The sequence below is a fragment of the Heterocephalus glaber genome, unplaced genomic scaffold (genome assembly GCF_053883595.1).
Source record: "Heterocephalus glaber isolate CG9 unplaced genomic scaffold, H.glaber_assembly_v1.0 deba00001451, whole genome shotgun sequence".
In the NCBI taxonomy this organism is placed as follows: domain Eukaryota; kingdom Metazoa; phylum Chordata; class Mammalia; order Rodentia; family Bathyergidae; genus Heterocephalus; species Heterocephalus glaber.
In genome coordinates, this window is record NW_028258301.1 from 3,004,349 (window position 1) to 3,022,735 (window position 18,387).

General features: G+C 37.4%; 1 protein-coding gene across 6 annotated transcripts in view; it reads left to right on the plus strand.

The window, feature by feature from the left end:
- The first annotated feature begins 12,500 nt into the window (after positions 1-12,500).
- LOC101710436 (AGBL carboxypeptidase 4) overlaps positions 12,501-18,387 on the plus strand; it is a 1,386,524-nt gene continuing 1,380,637 nt past the window's right edge. For all 6 annotated transcript variants that reach the window (XM_087214859.1, XM_021247946.2, XM_021247945.2 and 3 more), the window contains exon 1: positions 12,501-12,820. In XM_087214859.1, the coding sequence (XP_087070985.1) occupies positions 12,787-12,820 (34 nt within the window). In that variant the 5' untranslated portion in view covers positions 12,501-12,786. The remainder of the gene's footprint in view (positions 12,821-18,387) is intronic.

The following is an 18,387-nucleotide window of genomic DNA, read 5'->3' on the forward strand; positions in this document are numbered from 1 at the left end:
AGAATGATACTGCCACAAAGTAGACATGTAGATCATTGAAATAGAAGAAAAGACACAGAAATAACCTCATATACAGGTACTTTTAGCCATCTGATTTTTGACAAAGGGTTAAAAACAAATGTTGATGAAATATAGTCTCTTTAATGAATGATGCTGGGGAAAGTGGTTATCTACATGCAGAGTGAATCTGGACCTACATCTCTTACCCTGTACTAACATCAAATCAAAATGGACCAAAGATCTAGATATAAAAACAGAAACACTTCATCTGGTGGAGGATAAAATAGATGATTCTCCTAATGACATTCTGCATAGGCAAGAACTTTCTGAAAAGAAGCCCAGTTACACAGGAAATAATACCAAGAACAAACAAACAGGATTGCATCCAGTTAAAAAACTTCTGCACAACAAAGGACACAGCAGCGCAAAGAGCAACTTACAGAATGGGGAAACAGTTTTGTTAGCTATTCCTCAGACAGAGGCCTAATAGAATATATAAAGAACTCAAAAAAATGAGATGCTCAAAATAAAAGATCCAGTCAAAAACTGGATAATTGAAATGAATATGCTTTTCTCAAAAGAAGTACAAACAGGGGCCTGGAATGTAGTTCAGTGGTACAGCGTCTGCCCAGCAAGCATGAGTCCCTGAGTCTGATTTCTGGTACAAGAAAAGAAAAGAAAAAAAAAGAGGTACAAATGGCCAATAAATACCTGAAAGATTGTTCAGCACTGCTGCCCATTTAAGAAATGGAAATCAAAGTAACGCTGAGATTCTATCTTACTCTAGTAAAACTGACTATCAGCAGGGACTCAAAAACAACAAAAGTTGGTGAGATTACGGGGGGAAAAGAACCCTTCTACATTATTCTTGGAAATGTAAACTAGTACAATCACTATATAAATCAGTATGGACATTCCTCAAAAAAGTAAAAACAGTGATACCAATGTCCTAGCTATACTCTTCTGGGTATCCTCTCAAAATGTAGAGATAAATGTACATCTATATTTGTATGTTTTAGTCACTTTCTTTGTCACTGGAACAAAATACCCAAGAAATATAACTTAAAGGAGGAGAGGTTTATTTTGGTTCACGTTTTAGAAATATCAGTTCTTACCTGGTTGTCTGGTTCCCGGCAGAAGCAGCATCGTGGAAGGGTCTGGTGCAGAAAACTACTCAGATCATGGAAGCAGAGAGAAATGAAAGGAGGACCTGGAGAGGGAGATTAATTCTTCCAGACCATGTTCCTATCTGGTGGACCAGACCCGGCCTCCCTACAGCAAGCCAGCTATTCTGCCCAATAATCCAATCATCTTTCACAGAGCCTACCTATTAGCACATGAAGCTTTGGGGGACATCTAGATATATTTTAAGACCCTAATACTAAGTGAAATTAAGTCAAACACAAAGGGTTACAAATCACACAGTTTATTTTATATGAGAAACCGCAAATATAAATAATTTAAAGAGCAAAATAAAGGAGAGATGGTAGGAAGCGGGGAGATAGAGTTTTTGGAAAAGTGAAGAGGTTCTGGGAAAGAGGGAAAAAGTAAGATGGGGGAAAGAGGAGTGAATGTGATTTAAGATGTGATATGTACATATATGAATGTAATTACTTTGTATTATAAGTATATACTAATAAAATTATAAGAAAGAAAATGTATGTGGCTTAAATCAGAGAACATTTAAATTCTAATTCCAAATTTACATCACTGATTGTGGTATTCAACATTCTTTTTTACATAATTTATGAAAAAATCACGGCATAGTATGTCATTACATAGCTATGCATTTCCAGATAGTTCTGGGATGAATACTCTTGCAGAAATAATTTTAAGGATACTGTGAATAACTGGATCTAGTTAATTTTCATGTGAATAATTTCCTTTTAAAACAAATAAAAGAGATACTTGTATGATTGGGTGTATCCTAAGATTTGTACTCAAACAGCAAGTCTTAGGTTCACTGGCATTGTAATCTGTTCTGATACTGGCATTTCATTTATACTAGGTAACTGTATCACTGCAAAATTTCCTATTCTGAAAGTTAGGTTCTATGGCCTTCCTTCAATCCAAATATCTTCACTTTCTTGAAGTCAGCAACAACCTTTTAAAAATTTGCTTCACAAGTTTCAAGCTTATAAATATTAATTTTGTCACGTTAGTAAAGTCAAATCTTAACCACACTGGGAGACATACAATGGGTGTCTCAGAGCCCTTTAGCTTTAAATCTCTTATTTTAGTTTTTTAATAAGTTTAAACAAAATATCTGATATCATTAATATAAACTAGGTTTCCATATACTATTTTGTTTTCTTCCAAATACAGTATTACATAAATAAGTTCCACTCAAGGGCAAAATCACTGGAGAAGAAAATTGGAGATCTTGATCTGTTGCTCCATGAAATCACAAAGAAGTCAGCACAGCTAGTTCACACCACAGACTCTGGCAGGCATGAAGCCTGTGGCCCACAACCCTTCTTTCCCAAAGGAAACGAAGTGTTGAAAACAAATCTTCTCTTCCTACAGGTGCCACATCTGTGATAGTACAATCAGCTTTTCTATGTTTAAACCAAACTTCTCAAATTTCTTCTCTGCAGATGGTTAAGGTCTATCAGTTCACGTGACCTAGATAATTGGGTACAACATTTTTCTCTGTAAATATCACAGCCAGAATGTTGGCAAGGATATCAAGTTACAGGTGTTTGGGCCCTGCCAGTTGGACCATAAAGAGATGAGGTCTGCTGGGGAAAAAATTGTTTTAAAAGCTTTGAAAAATTCATCCTCCTGATCCAGTGACCTCATGAATAGAACTCTGAAACATGAACATTATCAGAGATGATGGTGAAAGCTAAATGTAGAAGGATGTTCACTGAAGCATTGTTTATAACAGGAAAAAGCAGGACTTAACCTAAATATCCAAGAAGGAAATTGTTTAATGTGTTAATGTTCATTCCTAGGATGGATATTTTAGAGTAACACAAAATATGTTTTCAAAAAATTCTTTATAATCTGAGGAAAATCTCATGAATTATTATTGTGCTGATACTAAGGCATAAACAGTGCATTCTATAAGATATCAATTTTTAAAACTAAACTTTTATATGAATATAATATGTTCTTTAGGTCCATCTCCACTAGAGCCCCTAGATACATAGAGTCAGTGAGGCCTGACTCTTCTTAGTCTATCTTGTCCTGTTAATTTCACCAGAAGAACTACATAAAGTTTACAAAATTTTTTATGGAATGATCTCTTCCCGAGGAGTGGGAGAAACATGGAACTCATCTATCTTCAGCAGTTTGAAGCTTTTCAAACTTGGACCTTCAAAAAGAAGCTTTGAATTTGCATCCTTTCCCTTCTCAATATACCTGACTTTTTCTCTGTAGTCTCATCTCTTGCAAAATCTCCAAGGCCATACTTTAATTCTATTTTTGGGACCTATATCCCCCATCTCTGAAGAACAGTCCTCTTCTCTGATTTTTTTTTTCTTCATATATATCTGTTTTCCCTCCCTCAGCTCCTACTAAGTGCCTAAGAGATGGGTATCAGTATTGATTTCTTCATTATTTTATCCAAGATGTAATCATATCCCACCAAGTCTTGGGGGTGGGTATTTATATTTCTTGGAGACAACCAAGATTTATCAAGGAGAGCCTTTCCTTTTTTATAAGCATGAATTTATTCTTGTTCTTTCAGAACAGTAGCTCCTGGCATTGTTGTGCTAAGAAGTCATTGGTTCTGTCCTGAGTCTAGTTTTTATTTCATTCAAACAAACTACCTGCCAATGGCTCTCTCTTTATGCTACCCAGAAAGTTCAGTGCCAGTGCCTATTAAGTTCTCTTTGATGGCATGACTTACTCTGATTGAGAGGTAGGAGCTAGTAAGGGCACAGCTCTTTCAGTTTAAATTGCTATATCTCTTCCACTAGGCAGCGAATCCCTTAAGCCAATATCAAGTCTGAGTCATCCACATAACACCTAACTCTACCATCATTGATACAATACTCTGATGATCAAATTAGGCTGCCCTTATGTTACAAAAACAATCTGAGAACTTGCTTTGTGAAAGCCTGGAAGATAAGGGAACGTATTTAAACAAGAGCATGGTCTTTGGACTCAAACCTGGTTTCAAAACTTAACTTCATGACTTACAAGGTATACAGTATTATCTCAAGAAACTTATTTAACCTTTTACAATCTCAGCTTCCTGTTGACTAAAAGGTGATAAAACCAGTCTTATGGAGCTGTGGTGAGAATGAATAAGAGAATGTGTACAAGGTGCTTGAATATACCAAGAATTTATTAAGTAATAGTAATTATTATCATTAAAATAAATTATGGGCATTCCTGGGCTTGGCATGGAAACATGAAGAAAAATGGTTAGAATGAGGGTTTGCTTGTGAGATGATAAAACATATTTCTTGAAAATTATTTTTATTGTAAAATAAAAACAGAGAAAATTGCATATAAAAATGTAGTTTCTTATAAAGCAAACATCTTCATAACCACCATCCAGATCTGGAGAACTCTTCCACTCTCAAAGCCCCTTTGTGTGCCCTGTCCTAAGTATAACTCCTTTTCTACCTGATTTTAAAATAATCCTTCTATGTGTTTCTTTATGGTTTTATTACCCAAATGTATGCCCCTACACACTATAATCTAATCTTGCCCATTTAAAATTTTATATGTTCCCACAATTGGACAGAAAGATATAAGAAAATGAGTTACATTAAAGTGATAGGTACAATTAAAACATATATACAATGTAGAGCGGTAGTACACTGCAAGAGCAGGGAGCCCAGAGATTGCTGCCTGGGTTCATATCCTAACTATATCAACTAGTAGTTTTTTGAGCTTAACCATGTTATTCAACTTCATTGTGCTCAGTCTTTTCCCTTGTACAATTGTAATAGTAATAATACCTCATAAGTAAATGGAAGGAAATATAAGAAATATTTTTCAGAAAACAAGAAAATGACAGAGTAAACTAATACAAAAGATGGACAAAGAGGAAGAAATTACTAAACTAATACTAGTGAGTCAGAATTGCCCTTCAACATCTGTTTGCCTTTTCTTCATTAAATAAAGAATTTTAATATGTAGAATATTTAGAGAACCTGAGCCATAACCAGCTTCCAGGACATGAAATTATGAAGTAGCACAGGGTGTAGTACACAGAGGTTTCCAAGCTTAGTTTAATGCTCAGTTGTTGCTATCTTGCAATTCTTAGTGTGTTTTGAACAAAGGGACCATGATAGTTTGGATCTTCTATGTCTGTCCTGAAGACACATGTGTTGAAGGCTTGGTCCCCAGCCCTGTTATTGGGAGGTGGTAGAAACTTGAGGAGTTGGAGCCTAGGAGAAGGAAGTCAAGTGACTGGGAAAATGTTCTTGAAGGGGACATTGGGAATAGGCCCCTTTCTCGCCCCCTCTCTTTGCTTCCTAACTGCCATGAGGTACATCCTCCACCATATGCTATGATGTACTATACTGCCATATGCTCAGAGGCATTGGGGCCAATCAACCGCATACTGAAACCTCTGAAATCTTCAGCAAAAAATTTAACTTTTCCTTCTTTTAAGTTGACTTTCTCAGTATTTTGTCACAGTTGTGGAAAGATGACTAGCACAGGACTTCACATTTTTATTTTGCACTGGGCTTTGACAATTATGTGGCCAGCCTTGATCTGGGCACAGAACTATCAATAATAGACTCATTTTCCATCTTTACCAAGCACTGCTTCTATGGGCAAGTTCTGCTTAATGGGGTGCATGTAGAATTATATTTGCAAACTATGAAATGTTCCCTTAAAAGATAATTCTTTTTCTTGCTGATAAAAACACATTTTTTTTTCTGTGCTGGGTGAAATAAATTTTTAGTGGTTGGACTCCAACAATCACCTTGGACTATGAGGTAGCTGTTAACATGAAAGCCATGAAAGGTAAGTCAACAAGATACACATAGCTTGAATTTCAAAATTTAGAACACCATAACAGCCCTGAACTGCGTTCAGATTTCTTCAGTTTATGAAAGAAGAGGTTGTGGTGGCCCATGCCTGTAATCCCATTACTCAGGAGGCTGAGGCAGGAGAATTGCTGTGAGTTCAAGGCCAGCCTGTGCTACATAATGAGTTCAAGGGCAGTCTGAACTTACATGGTGAGACCCTGTCTCAAACAACAGCAACAACAACAACAACAACAACAACAACAACAAAGAACAGTGACAGCTAAAACAAACCAAACTTACAGTGAATGTAATCATTAGGTAATATAAACATGTACAATACTAATAAAAGTTAAAAAAAAAGAGGAAAAGAAGAAATATTCTCTCTTGTTTAACCCACTGGCATTTTGGTTTTTCCTGTATCTTTTATCTGAACCTAATCCTGAGAAGGAGAACCCAGGCAGGGAGGGTGGTGGCAGGATGAGAGGGTAAGGGACAGAAGGGCGGGGGAGAATAAACAGAATAATGCAGTAATACCTTGGCTCACAAGTACTTCTGTTCACAAACAATTCACTTCTCAGACAGAAGTGTTTGACAAAATTTGGCTTCCATTCACAGACTCCACATCGGGTGACAAACACAACCACACCCATCTTCCCCATACAGAGGCTATCTTCCCCAAAATCATAAAACAAATTAAATTTGTGAGGTACCACTGTACTATGAAAAATCAGTAGATAGATATGTCTTGTAATCCCAATGAATAAAAAAGGAAAGGGAGTTGAAATAAATTCGTAATTTAAAAGAGGAAACATATACAGACATAAAAGAAATTTTATAATTTTCTAAATTATGAAAACTTTAAAAAAAACCTAAATAATTTAATACATTTTTGAAAAACATTGAATACCAAAATTGGCTCAAGAAAGATAAAATAATAATCATTACGGAATTTGATTTGAAATGATAGTGAAAAATATTTTTCCAGATGTTCTAGGCTCAGATGGTTCACATTTTATTTTCTAACATAGATAGAAGAATTTAAAATAAAATTGTAGTTAGTTGAATCCAACAATGCATTAATGTATACTGTGATTAATTAGGCTTTAAAATTAGAACAATCTATCAACATGATTCACCACATTAAAATAGAAAAACTACACAATTTTCTTAGAGGATGCAAAGTTATCTCTTGATTCAAAATTTAATATTTATTCTTATTTTAAAACTATTTGAAAATTAGGAACAAAGCCACATTTCCTCAGCTTGACAAAGACTAAATATAAAAAATTTGCATTTAATAGAAAACATTTGGATACAGTTATTTTAGTATTAAGAAAAGATAAAAATCCTAGGCTCTTTTTGGCAATTTCTTTATTTTTTGATTAATATATATTAATTGTACATATTAACAGGCTCAGTGTGATATTGGCACACATACACACAGCATGCACATGCAGCCTCCCCAACACACACACTTCTCAAACTCTAGCAGATGCTATCGCTATTCTTACAATAAGGTCAACATTTTCAGCTTCCACAAATGAGAGAGAATATATGTAGCACTTGCATTTCTGTGTCTAGCTATCTCACATCACACAATGACATCCCAGTTCCATTCATTTTACTGCACCTGCCAGGATTTCATTTTTCCCTATGGCTGAAGAATATTCCATCATGTGTATAAACCTCTTCTTTACTTACTGTCGATGGGCACCTAGGTTGATTCCATATCTTAGCTATTGTGAATGTTGCCACAATAAACATGGGCAATCAGGGGTCTCTCTTTTTTTTTTTTTTTTTCGCTTTTCTAACACTGAGGATCAAACCCAGGACATGATGCCTGCTAGAGAAGCACTTTACTACTGAGCCACATCCCTAGCCTGTGATGTGCTGATTTTATTTACTTTGAATGTATATCCAGAAGTGGGATAGCGGGATTATATGGTAGATTTATTTTTAGTTTCTGGATAACCTCTATACTGTTCTCTGTAATAGCTTTAACTAGTTGATATTGCTGCCAAGAGTGTGTAAGAGTTCCTTTTCCTCTTCATCCTTGCAAGTATTTATTATTTTATTTTATTTTTGATAATAGCCATGCCAGCTGGGATGAGATGATATTTCATTGTACTTTCAATTTCCATTTCCTTTATGATTAATGATATTAAGTATACGCTTATATATTTGTTGGCATTGTATTTCCTCTTTTGAGAAATATCTGTTCAGATCATTTGCCCATTTTAATTGAATTATTTGTTTTTGTTATTTTTTGAGTGCTTTATATATTCTGGGTATTAATTCTTTGTCAGATCAATAATTGGAAAATAAATTTTCCTCATTGTATGGGTTGCCTCTTCATTTTGTTGACTGTTTCCTTTGCTGTGCAGAAACTTTTTAGTTTTATGTAATCCCATTTTCCTGTTTTTGCTTTAGTTTGTTGTTTTTTGAGTTACATTAAACAATTTTCCTATACTAATATCTTCAAGTGTTTCCCCTATGTTTTCTTCTAGTAATTTCAGGACTTTGACCCAATTTGAGTTGCTTTTTTACAGGGTGAGAAATAGATTGGAGTTTCATATACAGTAGATCTCCAGTTTTTTCAACACAATTTATTGAAGAGGCTGTACTTTCTCCAATGTATGTTTTTCAACCTCTTGTTGAAGTCAGTTGGCTGTAGTTGTGTGGGTTTATTTCTGGGATCTCTATTCTGTTCTATTGGTCTGTGAGTCTGTTTTAATGTTACTACCATGTTATTTTGGTTACTATGGCTCTGTGGTATATTATGAAATCAGGTATTTTGATGCCTTCCTCCAGCTTTGTTCTTTTTGCTCAAGATTATTGTAGCTACTCAAAGTCTTTCCATGTGAATTTTAGGATTTTTTTTCTAGTTCTGTGAAAAATTTTGTTGGTATTTTAATGGGGTCTGCTTTAATGATGTTAATTTTTTGACTCTTACATAATCCTATAGGCCCATGCAAAAACAATAACATGGGGAAAAGAAATATTATAAAAAGAAGTATTGTAAATGACAGGCAGGGAAAAGACCATTACCATTTTTCTATTGATTTGTTAAGAAGTCTGAAACAATCAACAAACTACTAGACACAATGTGAGAGTTCAATGAATTTCTGATTGTAGTATTAACTGACAAAAATCAATAACACTTGTCTACATGGGTAAAGTAAGTGGAAAAAAAGAGCAAGAGATATCATTCATAATAATAATAAAATTATGAAATATCTACAAATTAGAAGGCACTGTTAGAAAAGATATTCCCAATAATGTGACATTTGAGATGACATCTGAATGAAAATATAGAGTAAGTCTGGCAAATATGGGAAAGAAGAGCATTTTGGGCAGAGGAAACTACAAGGACAAATGACTGTATTGCTGTTTTCTTCTGACATCAGAATATTTCCCTTTTGTTTAAGTCCAGCCATGTTTTTAATTTTTAAATATTGTATGCAGAGTCTCAGTGTTTTTATGTAACAAGAGAGACATTTCTCATCAACTAGTTGGCTGACCCACCTCATCCTTTTTACTCAGCTCCAGTTTCATTTCTTCCAGAAAAGAGGAAAAGAAGATAATTCCTCTTTGCTATTCCTACACTTCTGAGCATACCTGTGTCACTGCTCTTACCACATTATTTGGAAATTAATTGTAAACTGGATTTGCATGTTACTGTTTTTTAGTTTGTAAACTTCAAAAGCACAGTATTTTTGATGTGAAAATTACATGAGGTAACACAGATGAATTTCTTAGTGTCATTTCAGTCTTCTCTGAATCACTTACTTTCAGACTGTGACTTTGTGTTAGTCACTTAAATTCTGAGCCTCACCTTCATCCTCTGTACAAGATGATATTAGTACCAATTTTATAATGTTCCTTTGAGAATGAAATAAGTTTGTGCATGTAAAAATGTGATTGTAAACCTATTTCATTCCATACAGCATGTAACTCAGGGGCTGGGCATATGGAAAGTGTCATATTAATAAATATTTACAGAGAAAGTGGGTGAATCTTACAGGAACTGTTTGAAGCAAAGTGCCCTGATTTTGTAGAGGGTGGATGGTATCTGTGGATATAGAGCCACAGGAGATCCCTGGGGAAGGCAGATCTCCTAGAAACACTCTGAATGGTATCTTGGGAAAACCAGTGCCTGTGAGTCTATGTGGGACATTTCTAATTTATTCCCCATGATGTATTATTTCACACAACAAAAGGGAAGTATCTGAGGACTCCAGCAGGAGTGAAAGTGTCTATACTCCCTCCTGCACTACTTCCTGAGAAGTAGCCTACACACAGAAGAACTGAATCCGGTCCTGTCAGCAAGCTGATTTTCTAGGCATTCCATTTTCTTGGCCCAGCTGGCAGCTGTCTATTGACCCAGTCTATCAACTTTCTGCAGTGATGGAAATGCACAGTACGATACTGTCCAATATGGAAACCACTAGCCATAAGTGGCTATGACAATTTGAAATAGGGCTAGTCTGACCAAATAACTGTGTTCTAAATTTTATGTGGCATTACAATTAAATAATGCAGTTCTGTACTGTATTATATTCACTCTTTTATCTTTAGCATTTTCACAGAGCTTAGCTCTGAAGAGGCATCAGAGAATGTTTGTTTAAATGATTATTCTAAACATGTTAGGTTTCTTATTTAATGGATCCATACTTGTCAAATGCAATTTCATCAATCATGTCATGTGTGAGTTAGAGCAACTCTTTGTATCAGGGAGGACCTTTGTCTCAGTTTGTTGGAGAAGAAAACTGAGGTTAAATTAATTTAAGTGATTTGTACAAGACTATAAAGGTACAATAAGGCCAGGGTCTTAGTGGAATCTAGATTTTCCCTCTTTTTTCATCTCCCTATATTCAATGCAGTTCCTTTGTTCTCTTCAGTCCTTAGGATCCCCTTCCACACTAAAATTTCCACAACTTTTACAGTCTTTACTGCCATCAGTATTTTCACTGTCACATGTATTTTCATGTTGTGAATTTTAAACTGCTCACATATGAAAGATATTTCTGATGGATATTTTCAACCAGCTTTCTGTGGAAGACTCTTAATGTGGCCCATACTTTATCCCTGATTTTTGTGTAGGTTAATGGATAGTTATATGCACTGTGCCAAAAATCTTACCTCAAAGGCTTTCTCATCCTGCTTTCTGCCTGAAGGATCTCTCTCAAACTCTAGGTTTAAATCTGGTCAGCTCTGGGCTTTATAACCAGGAAGCATGACAGAGTTCATGCTAGGGCATGGAAAGTAACCTTCAACCAAGGATGGAAATTAGGAGGTAAATGGCCCTGACTCCTTGTTTTTCAGAAGGACAACAGTGGAGGTACATTCTATACAGTTCTCCAGTGGATTTCCAGTGATATTAAACACAACTGTCTCCTAGAGAGAGTAATCAGCTCAATGGGATTTTTCTTGGCTCTCCCCCCTTTCCTCTTTTACTATCTCCACTTTTCTTGTCTCCTTTCAAACAGATTACCAAGTCTTTGCTGCAGGATCTGTTTTTTGAGATCCCAGTTGCAGTCACTACTTAATCATCTAGTGACCTCTTCAGAGATAACAGTTTTCCCTATGTAATTTCTGCTTAGCCATACTTGAATTCTTGTAATTTCCTTATCATCCATATTTTTAGCTCACAAACACCCTCTGCCCAGCACACTTTTCCTCCTTTGCCTGGCTGACACTTACTCATTCTTCAAGACTCAATGAGGGATTCCATTTCCTTGTGAAGTCTTCACTGCCTACTCTCTACTCCCAGTACCAATACCATCTCTATGATCCAGTAACACTGTTCACAGTAAACCTCTATCAAAGCTATTAGCTCTGTTCTTTGTGAGCTGCTTGAGGAGAAGAGGCCTACCTAGGAGGGCGCTTGTTAGAAAATCAAGTGCTTAATAAAACTGATAGGAACGTGCAGGAATTTAGGACTCATTTTTTATTCAGTATATATTTACTGAGTACCTGCTTTGTGTTATGCACCATGCTCACTATGGAGTATAGAAAGATGAAGAACAACCCAGGTATTAGGGAGCTCTTGATCAAGTGAGGAAGACAGAAGGAAATGATGCATAAAGCATTGTAAGTGTTGGGACAGGGGAAATGCACAGGGTACCATGTGATGAGAGAGCTGGTCAGGAAAGGATAACTTTCCAATTCAGTCTTAGAAGACATTGGCACAGAACGAGCATCCTAGGTACTCTGAGAAATACAAAACAAGCTTTTTCTAGAGTTGAGGGTTGGTGCAGTTGTAGAGGGGCCAGAAGGCCGAATCTGTTGGACATCTGTGTGTTTGAGTTGGTGTGAGCGCACAGAATGCACATAAAGATAACTACGTAAGTCACCTAACACCTTGATGAAACGGAACAAGATAGGTGGAGAAGTCCTGGAAAGTCAAGAAATCTGACCCAAGTCCCTAAAGTTGAGCATCAACTACAGAAAGGTCGTTAGCAAGGCTCTGTGGTCACCACGAGGACCCCTGCCGGCTGCAGGAAAGTGTCATCCCAGCCGACTTGGCCCCCGTGCCCCAGAGGCGGTCGAGCATGCTCAGTTGACAGGACGCGGTGGCTCAGTTGCGGGGCAGCAGCTGAGTCTCCGCGCAGAAGGCGCCAGGCCCACGAGGAGGGCTGCGTCGCGGGGGTGGGGCCTCGGACGTACGCACCACGCCCCCCACCCCCGCGGGCAGTCGGCGCTAGAGCAGCCAGTCCGTTGCCCGGGCAACCGTCTTGCCGCGTCTTCCTGAGGGAGCTCCTGTCAGCCAGTGGATCCCACCACCGGCTCCCCATTGCCCCGTGGTTTTCGCGTGGGCTTGGAGAGCGAGGGACAACAAAAAATGGCGGAGCGGAGCCAGACGGCGCCTGAGGCAGGTCTGTGGGGGCGGTCGATTAAAGAAAGGCTGAGGCGGCAGGGCTGTCTTCGGGCTGGGGGGACAGGAGACTTAGGTCTGGCCGTACTCTCGAGACGCCCCTGTGTTTTTGTGCTTTGTGACCTCAGGGTCAGGGGTCAAAGGGAGTGTGTACCCCTCTGAGTAGCAGGCAGGAATCTCAAAGTCTTGCTGTCAGAGCGTGTGGGAGGAGTGTGCACACTCTTAAAAGAGCTTGGGCCTGGGAAGGACTGGGACACAGCACCCTAATCCTGAGGTACCTGTGGTGAGGGCTGATCCTAGGGATGGGCTGCGTCATGGACAGTGCGTACCCAACCCCGTGGAAGCCCTGTATCTGCAAGATTTGGAGTGTGGAGGGTGGGGGTGGGGGCAGGGGGAGGTTCTGACTGAGGAGGCAGGTGTATGTGGGAGGTATGTTACTTTAAAATTAGTGCCCCAAAGGGGGAGCACAGAGCTTTTCTGTGTAGAATCTTCAGGATTACACCTGGTCACAAAGTGTACAAATCCTTGTATGGGTCCTTAAAAAGACAAGAGGCTTGAGGGGACACCCAGAACCCCAGTCCTTTAGGAGTCTACCAGAGGAGGCTGCAGCCTGAGTAAGATTGTATTTGAGATTTTGAAGGTCATTCAGAATCACAAAGGGGTGCATGGCCACATCTCTGGGACTGGAATATAGCCTTTAAGGGTTACAGAGAATGATAGGAAGGGCAACCCAGGATCCTGTGTCTGAGGGAGCCCTTGTAGATATGGCTGGGCCTAGAGGGAGAGAGTGATCTAAACATCACCGGTGGTGTCATTACAGGGTTATAGAAGAAAACAAGGGTTTTTGTAGTTCTGTGTATGTGGGAGGGAGTAAGAACATCCCTAAAAGGGCCAAAGACCAAAGAACTGGAACTTGAGGACATGGGATAACAGTAGAGTATGTATAGAAAATAAGTAGCTTCGGGATATGTATGGTGGTGGGTGATGAAAACTTTTATATGTGTCTTCCTTAGGTGTTATAGGTTATGTTTACAAGAGTGACCCATTTGAATTACTCCAGCCCTGTTGTGTGTGTTTGGTTATGGCAAGGCTATGTATACAGGGTTGAAAATAGAAACAAACTATCAGGAATGGTTCAAGGGACCATTATCTCTCAAGGGTTCATCTTGGTTTCTCTTTTCCTTCAAGAACATCTCTGTTTCTTCCACAAAATAGTTTTTCTACTCATTTTATAGTTTTAGTTCTCTCATAACTTGAACATACTCATTCCTTTATTCATTGGTTCACTCAACAAATACATTATTTGTTTATTTGTTTGTTTCTGGTATTGAGTGTCAAACTCAGGACCTTGTGCTTGTGAGGCAGGCGGCAGCACCACTGAGCTAAATACTTAGCCCTCAACAAACACATTATTTACTAAATGGTAACTATATTCCAGATACCAAAGTAGGCACTGGAATGTGCTTGCTCTTGGTTATCTTTCTTGGACTTCAAGGTTTTCCCGTTGCACTTACTGCCTTTGAACTTATTTAATTTACTTGTGTTGCTAATTACCTGTCTTCTTCCACTATAATGTAAACTCCTCAAGGGCTTTATTTTATCAATTCTACATATCTAGAACTGTCCAGGATATAATATGCTCGCAGTAAATATTTGTTAAGTGAATAACAAAGTGATGTCCTATTGTCTGGAGGTGATATTTTAGTTGAAATATGATAAAGATTAGATAAATGAAGAGCAAAGGGCATTCTAGGCAGAGGGAAACCTATGTGCAAATACCTGAAGGGAGGTGGAAATATGATATATTACTTAAAAACCTGGAAGGAGACAAGTATGGGTGCATGTGGGGCAATGGGAGGTAAGGTGAAGCCAGATCTTAGAATACCTTGTAGGGTATGACCCGAGGATCAGTGGAATAGATTAGAAGATGCAGAAACAACTTCAGACATACTCAGTCACCTCATCTTTGACAAAGGAGCCAACCACCCTCATTGGAGGAAAGATAGCCTATTTAATAAATGAAGTTGGAAAAACTGGATTTCAACCTGCCAAAGATGAAATCTAGACCCATACCTATCACCATGCACTAAACTAAGATAAAGTGGATTAAAGATCTAAATATTAAGACAGAAACACTAAACTTACTGGAAGATAAGTTAGGTAGAACTCTTGAAGACATTGGCATAGGAAAAGACTTTATGAACAAAACCTCAGCAGCATGGGAACTAGCACAAAGAATCAACAACTACGATCTCATCAAAAAGCTTCTGTAATGCAAGAGAAACCACCAACAGAGCTAACAGACAATCTACAATGTGGGAAAAATTTTTTAGCTATACCTCAGACAAAGGTCTACTATCTAGAATATATAAAGAATTGAAAAAAATCAGACCCCCCCCAAATCCAAAGACCCAATTCAAAAATGGTCATCTGAAATGAACAGACATTTCTCAGACAAAAAAGGTAAAAGCAGCAAATAAATATATGAAAAAATGTTCAACATCACTGGTCATTCAAAAGATGCAGATGAAAACAACACTGAGATTCCACTTCACCCAGAAAGAATGGCTGTTATCAAGAAAACAACCAATAACAAATGCTGGCAGGGGTGTGGGGAGAAAGGAACCCTTCTCTGTTGTTGGTATGAGTGCAGACTGGTGCAACCACTGTGGAAATCAGTATGGAGATACCTCAAAGAACTAGGGCTAGAGGTCCCATTTGACTCAGCTATTCCCCTGCTGGGTATCTTCCCCAAAGAATTAAAAGAATCATACCACAGAGATATATGTGCACCCATGTTTATAGTGGCACAGTTTGTAATAGCTTAAAGCTTGGAAACAGCCCAAGTGCCCCTCAACTGGAAACTGGATAAAGAAGATGTGTGTGTGTGTGTTTTTAGTAAAATGGATTACTACTCAGCCATAGAGAAAGAGAAACTAGAGACATTTATTGCTAAATGGATGCATATCGAGACCATACTCTTAAGTGAAATAAATAGGACACACGTGTAAATACCGAATAGTTTCTCTAGTGTGAGAAACTGAAAGTGTAAATAAGGATTAAAATGATTAAAACAAATAACTGATAATTTGAAAAAGGAAAAGGTCCAGAGGTGTAGGGGTGGTGTGAGGGGAAGGGGAAAGGAAAGAAGGGAAAGGAAAAATTATGAGAAAAGAAAAAAAATGGAAACAAAATCTATGTAAATAGAGAAGGGTGGAGGGGGTGAAGGGTGCACAGGTAATGGGGAAAAAAATAAGAACCAAGATACATCATGTACAGGTACAAGCGCCCAATGATAAATGTAATTGTATTGTATACCTAAAATGTACCAATAAAAGAATTAAAAAAATACCTTGTAGGGTATGTTATAAATTTTGGTCAAAAATCTTAAGAATAGTGGTCAGACATTAAAGACTTTTATGTGGGAACATGAAATTATTAGAATCGTTAGAAAAATAATTCTGGCTATGGTGGAGAGTAGAGGATACAAGGGAAAACTGTTAGTAGCAGTGGAGATGAAGAAAGGAATTGACAAATATTTAGGAGATAAAATTAATAGGACAGTGAAATATGAAGATGAGAGAGAATGAGGTATAAAATACTACTTCTCATTTTCTAACTTGTCCAAATGGATAGTTGGTGGTGTCATTACTGAGATAGGGAACATTGAGAAGGCTCTTGGCTAGGTTTGAGAGGGAAGATCATCTGCTTCCTGGCTGCCATGAGGTAAGCAACTTTGTTCCACCATGCCCATCCACCATGTACTTTGCCTCACCACAGGCCCAGAGACAATGGAGCCATCTGATCATGGGCTGAAATCTCTGAAATCATGAGCCAAATAAATCTTTCCCCCTTTAAGTTGTGTATCTAAGGTATTTTGTCATAGTAATGAAAAGCTGACTAATACAGATATGGATGAAATGGCTTAGAGGGAGGAGAGGCCTAGAATGAAGTTTTGAGTAGCTGCAATATTTCAGTGCCTTGCAAAGAGATTGAGAAGGTATAAACAGAGAGATGAGAGTACAATCAAAAGAATATTTGAAGATAAATGGATTACCCAATAGAGTGAATGCTACCAAGTGATGTGAAATGAAGAATGACAAACTAGATTTAGCAACAGGGAGGTTATTGGTAACCTTGATGAGGGTAAGGTCAATGTCATCTTACTTCTGATCACTATTAATTGTCTCAATCTTTATTTCTTAATTCAGAGTTCTGAGAGAGAGAGAATTTCACCACTTATCAGTCCAGTGTTAGGATTGACTTTGGATTAAGTTCTGGCTGGTGTCACCTGGTACACAACTTGGTTATCTAGTGATTTCTAGTTGCAATAGGTAACACTTGTGGAGTGTTTATTTTTGTTCCAGACAATGTACTAAGTGCTTCATGTGTTTTAATTATTTTAGCTTTATAACATTGGTATTATCTGTGTTTTGTGTGTGAGGTTTTGACACAGAGAAGTTGAGCAATTTGCTCAGTATCTGCAAAGAATTGCTATAAAATTGTAATTTTTCAGGCTATTTTAACATAATAGCCATGATAAAAATTCTTGCCTTGCAGGTAGTCTAAGCTAAACATATTCCAGCAAGTTGAAGTAGAAAGAACTGGGGCTCTAATCTTTGTATAAGTACTGTTTCTTACACTTTTATATGGGGACCTTGGTTTCAAATTTTCTTTTTATTTTATTCATGTTTGCAATGCACAATGATTATATTCATCATAAGAAGTTGGTACATGAACATACCACATCTGAAACATCTGAATTCTTTTTTTTCATTCCCTTTCTCTCTCTTCCCTACCACTCTCCAACCATTGGTTTCACATTTTCTGATCTTCATTTTCCTCATCTGTAAAATGAGAATGATTTTTAGGATATTTGTGGATATTAGAGATGATATACTTGATGTATCCAATAAATGTAATTTTCTTGGTTCATTTGAAGCTTAAATATAAAAATTTCAAATATATTACGTATGCTTTATATATAAGAACAACTTTTAAATATTCTGTGGTGACTATAAAACATTCCTTTTCTCTTCTGCATTGCTGTAATTGCTTTGTTATTATAAGAAAAGCAGAAACTAAGTTTTGGAGAATATAGAATTGTTACCAAAACTATTTATTATAGAACTTGTCGCCGTGTGGGGTAGATTTTGAGGAATTTCATAGAGGAATAAAGGGACACTTACACCTTTTTTCAAACCCTCAGGTAACTGTTTAAGAAGGAAATTTCTTCTTTTAAATTTTGCGTTTTCAGATGAGTACATGAATGTCGGGATATTTCCTTTTTTTCCAATAATTTAATAATACATAATTAGAAAATAGTAAATATTATAGTTAACTAAATGTAAGAGTAATTGCTTCAAGCTGCATTGTACCTCAGTCATTTTCTTAGTTTTTTCCCCCTCTTCTTTCCAACTATGATAAAATTATTTTGAAATTTACTGGTGGGGTGTTGGGGTGTAGCTCAGCGGTGCAGCACCTGCCTGGTAAACGTGAGGCCCTGAGTTGGATTCCCAGTACACTCCCCCCCAAAAAAGAAATTTACTGGGAAAATAATTTGTTTTC